Here is a 4,111-nt window from a genome sequence, read left to right as displayed (position 1 = left end):
ATATATATATATATATATATAAAAACAGACTGGAATATATGGTGCCATTTTAATACCATGTTACATGAGTTTCATTACTACATGAGGAATGCATTTTTTTTAATATATAAATATTAATGATAATGGTAATTCATAAGGAGATAACTTGGAATATAATCCCTATTATACACACATATAAATACATAAATACTGACTGTTATTTGAAGCTGACAGTGTAAAGCATTGTTTCACCTCTTTGATTGTTAAATGATTTTTTTTTTTTGTTTTAATGACACAGTGAAAGATGGAATGGTAATAGCCATAATGTTTGCCAATATCTCCTCTGATACTGGAGGGAGACATCGTCATCACCATAATTTAACGTTCATGTTCTATTCTAGTATGGGTTGGCTGGTTTGACATAATCTGATGTGCCCAATGTCTGTTTTGGCATGATTCTTTTTTTTATGGCTGGATACCAACCTTAATGTGAACCGCTTTGCAGAGTGGACTGGATGCTTTTTTTTTTTGGTTCCACCTGCATAATTAATTCAAAATCATCATCATTTAACATCCATTGACCATGCTGACATGGGTTGGACGGTTTGACCAGAGCTGGTAAGCTGGAAGGCTGCACCAGACTCCAGTCTGATTTGGCATGGTTTTCTATGGTTAGATGACCTTCCTAATGCCAACCACTCTGAGAGTATAATGGGTGCTTTTGGATAAATAGGTATTATATTTGTTAGAACCATCTGAATGTTAGAGAGTTAATCTCCAAGACAAATTTAAGTTCCATATTCTGCCTGACTATTGAGGTAGCCATGCAATTCACAGGACTATGAGCCTTGTGGGAGGTGATGGGGAGGTCAGCTCTTTGCTAGTGGATGAAGGGAATTACTATGAGGGAGATAGTGGTGGTGGTGAGGGAACAGAGGTGGTTCCTGCAGAGGGATCAATATGGCCACTCACAACCAATGGAAGTAAGGAGTGAGGGAGAAAAAAACGTATTATTAACTCCTTTGTTACCATGCTTCTGTTGAAACACACTGCCTTTACTTTGAAAATAGTGAAGAATTTAGTAAAATAAATTTGTGGTGCTTTGGACATAAATTAACATGAAATTTTGATGGGAGATTTGAAATTAACTCACTTTAAAACAGGAAGTTTGCATCATAAAACCAGAGACAGTCTCAGGTGGTTTCAGGTAGTTTGGTATCAAAAGGGTTAAACCCCAGATGCTTTTAACAGGGTGGATTATGGTAAAGGCACTTAAGGTTTTTGTGTTTCACTTGGAAATGAATTAAGTTTACCAATCCAAGGAGAGGTAAGGCTCCACTGATGAGCTTCCATACAGTTTCTGTCTACCAAATTTGACTTAAAGATTTGACTTTTGGTCAGAAAAAGAATTTGATAAAGGTCATTTTACTTAAGGTATCAGACATTGGGATTGAAACTGTGGAACATATTTTATCATAGATCTGCAAGAGCAACTTTGAACTATAAACAACATCACTAACAAAGTGATGTTGTTGTTGTTATCACTAAATCTGCTAGAAATAACAGCCAAATCACTGCTTCCATCCATCCATTTTCTCTGCCGTCTATTCCTGGGAGGGTCATTGGGGTACTATCATTAGGCACCCACTCCATAGGGTTCTGTCAGAAGCAATCATCATTACATTTTTTGGTTGGATTTCCAAGTGTGATCAACTGAAACTACAGATATTATCCTCCAACCATCTCATTCTCAGTCTACCCCTTGGTCTCCTGCTGAATGGCTTAGCTTGAAGAATCCCTCCTGTGATTCTTTCCTGTGACATTCTAATCACACGTCCCTAGCACTAGAACTGTAACCACTCAATGAATAGAAGTAACAGCTCAACCTGGAAACCCCATTATCTCTGAGTGATACACCACATTGAGTAACATTGCTCCAGAGATCCCTCAGAGGAACTATATTTTGGCTGCTTGTATTCTCAATAGAACCCTTTCGGTCATTATCTAACATTTATGACCATAGGTAAACACAGGCATGAAAACCAAATCTCTCGGGCTCTAATGACTTAAAAATTTAAGGACACATTAGATAATCACTTGTTAAGGTTATCTCCACAGATTTTCTATAGAAATTATAACCAGCCCTGATTTTGTTATGAGGTTTCATATCTGAATATGCCAAATGTAAACAACAATGAGATCAAGGATGAAAAATGGGCAATGGGTGTATATGTTCTTGTTCTTTCATCAGCACCACATCCAACCCATTAACCATCCATGAACTCATTGCTTAAATAGCCACTTAATGTAGTAGTGTAACATTATTGGATATTCCAGTTTTGCATATTAAATACATTCTTGGCAATTGGTACATAAATGTAATTACTTCAGCTTGCGAAGACTTATTGGGGCAAGCGAAAGCGAAATCGGGATGGCACCTGTGCCCAGCATCGCCTTTCTGGCACTTGTGCCCGTGGCATGTGTAAGGACTTTCGAGCGAGATTGTTGCCAGTGCCCCTGGACTGGATCCTGTGCAGGTGGCACATAAAATACACCATTTTGAGCGTGGCCGTTTCCAGTAGTGCCTGACTGGCCTTCGTGCCAGTGACATGTAAAAGCACCCACTACACTCTCTGAGTGGTTGGCGTTAGGAAGGGCATCCAGCTGTAGAAACTCTGCCAAATCAGATTGGAGCCTGGTGTAGCCATCTGGTTTCACCAGTCCTCAGTCAAATCGTCCAACCCATGCTAGCATGGAAAGCAGACGTTAAACGACAATGATGATGATGATGTTTAATATAGGATATAGTATATTATGGTTGCATAATGAAATACAGTGTCCCTGCAAGTCATTAACAGTAAATAATGTATTTGTAGATATGTTGTCACAGTCTGAAGAAAAGATGATGGAATGAGCAAGACTGGAATATTTTTGACCATAAGTGACTTTAGGCATTAAACAACAATAACAACAACAATGTATTATAAGTAAGAGTCAGAGAATGTTTTTACCTTTCATCATGAGAAAGTGAGAGTGAATGAATACTTCCATCACATTTGGGATAAGAATACAATAAAGTAAGATCGTGAGTTCTCCAAACATCAGCAACACCAGATTCTCCTCCGGTGATCAGGTATTCACCCCCACGACTTAGTATCATCGTCTACAATAACAACAGCAAGAAGTGCATTATTATTATTATTAGTATTATAAGTATTACATGAATACAGGTGTATATTTTGAAAGTGAAATATGTGAGTGATGTGCTTGGAATCTGGATGGACAAGACTGGATGGAGAGAGAGAGAGAGAGAGAAAAGTTATACATCTTTGACAAATAATTCGAGCTGAAATCCTGTGTTAAAAAACTAAAACAATTACATCATGGAAGAGTCATCTTAACCATTTAAAAAAGACACACACACACACAATACATATATATATATATATTTATATTTGTTCTATCAATGTACAGAATGTATAAAAAAAAATATTATACATCTATGATCCGCTGTCTTGAGGGTCTATTCCACTGCAGTATTAGTGGCCACATGATAAATGTATAACTTTGATACTCAGTAGTGTAAACTGAAACAACACATAAATATATAAATATGAGCACATGTTCACAGACACGCACACACATCTATGTGTGTGTGTGTGTGTGTGTGTGTGTGTGTGTGTATGTGTATGTGCAATGGGTAAATTATCGCCAATTTATATTTTTAATTTTATGCATGTGCATTGTTCGTTTTTGATTTTGTCTACTATACAGTATAGTAGGATCAGTTGGGCACCATCTGTGAAAAAAACAGCACCATGGTGCAATTGACTCTGCCAGAAATTTGGAAACGACATGCTGTACTGCTTGGCATTTGCACAGGAAACTCCAATATGAACATTTCAGAGTGCTTGGGCGTCAGTCTGAGTTTTTACCATGTCCCCAAAACATGTACCGAGAGTGATAAAAATCAAACATCCACTCAACATCTTAGTGTTTGGAGTGATCACTAGTGATGGCGATGTTATGCTTCCTTTTCATCTTCTCACACGGCCTCAGACTCAATACGAAAGCCTACATCAAATGCTTGGAGGAGGTAGTGCTGCCCTGGGTGAAGAGGGTGGCTGCTGGA

At 38.0% G+C, this 4,111-nt stretch overlaps 1 protein-coding gene across 1 annotated transcript in view; it reads right to left on the bottom strand.

Moving 5' to 3' along the window:
• LOC106869498 (neurobeachin) overlaps positions 1–4,111 on the bottom strand; it is a 107,593-nt gene that overhangs the window by 20,116 nt on the left and 83,366 nt on the right. Inside the window, exon 16 of the mRNA XM_052973687.1 lies at positions 2,991–3,142. Within this exon, the coding sequence (XP_052829647.1) occupies positions 2,991–3,142 (152 nt within the window). The remainder of the gene's footprint in view (positions 1–2,990; positions 3,143–4,111) is intronic.

The sequence above is a fragment of the Octopus bimaculoides genome, chromosome 16 (genome assembly GCF_001194135.2).
Source record: "Octopus bimaculoides isolate UCB-OBI-ISO-001 chromosome 16, ASM119413v2, whole genome shotgun sequence".
NCBI classification, from domain to species: Eukaryota; Metazoa; Mollusca; class Cephalopoda; order Octopoda; family Octopodidae; genus Octopus; species Octopus bimaculoides.
The sequence above is the reverse complement of the archived record's forward strand: the minus strand, read 5'-3'. Positions and strand labels throughout refer to the sequence as shown.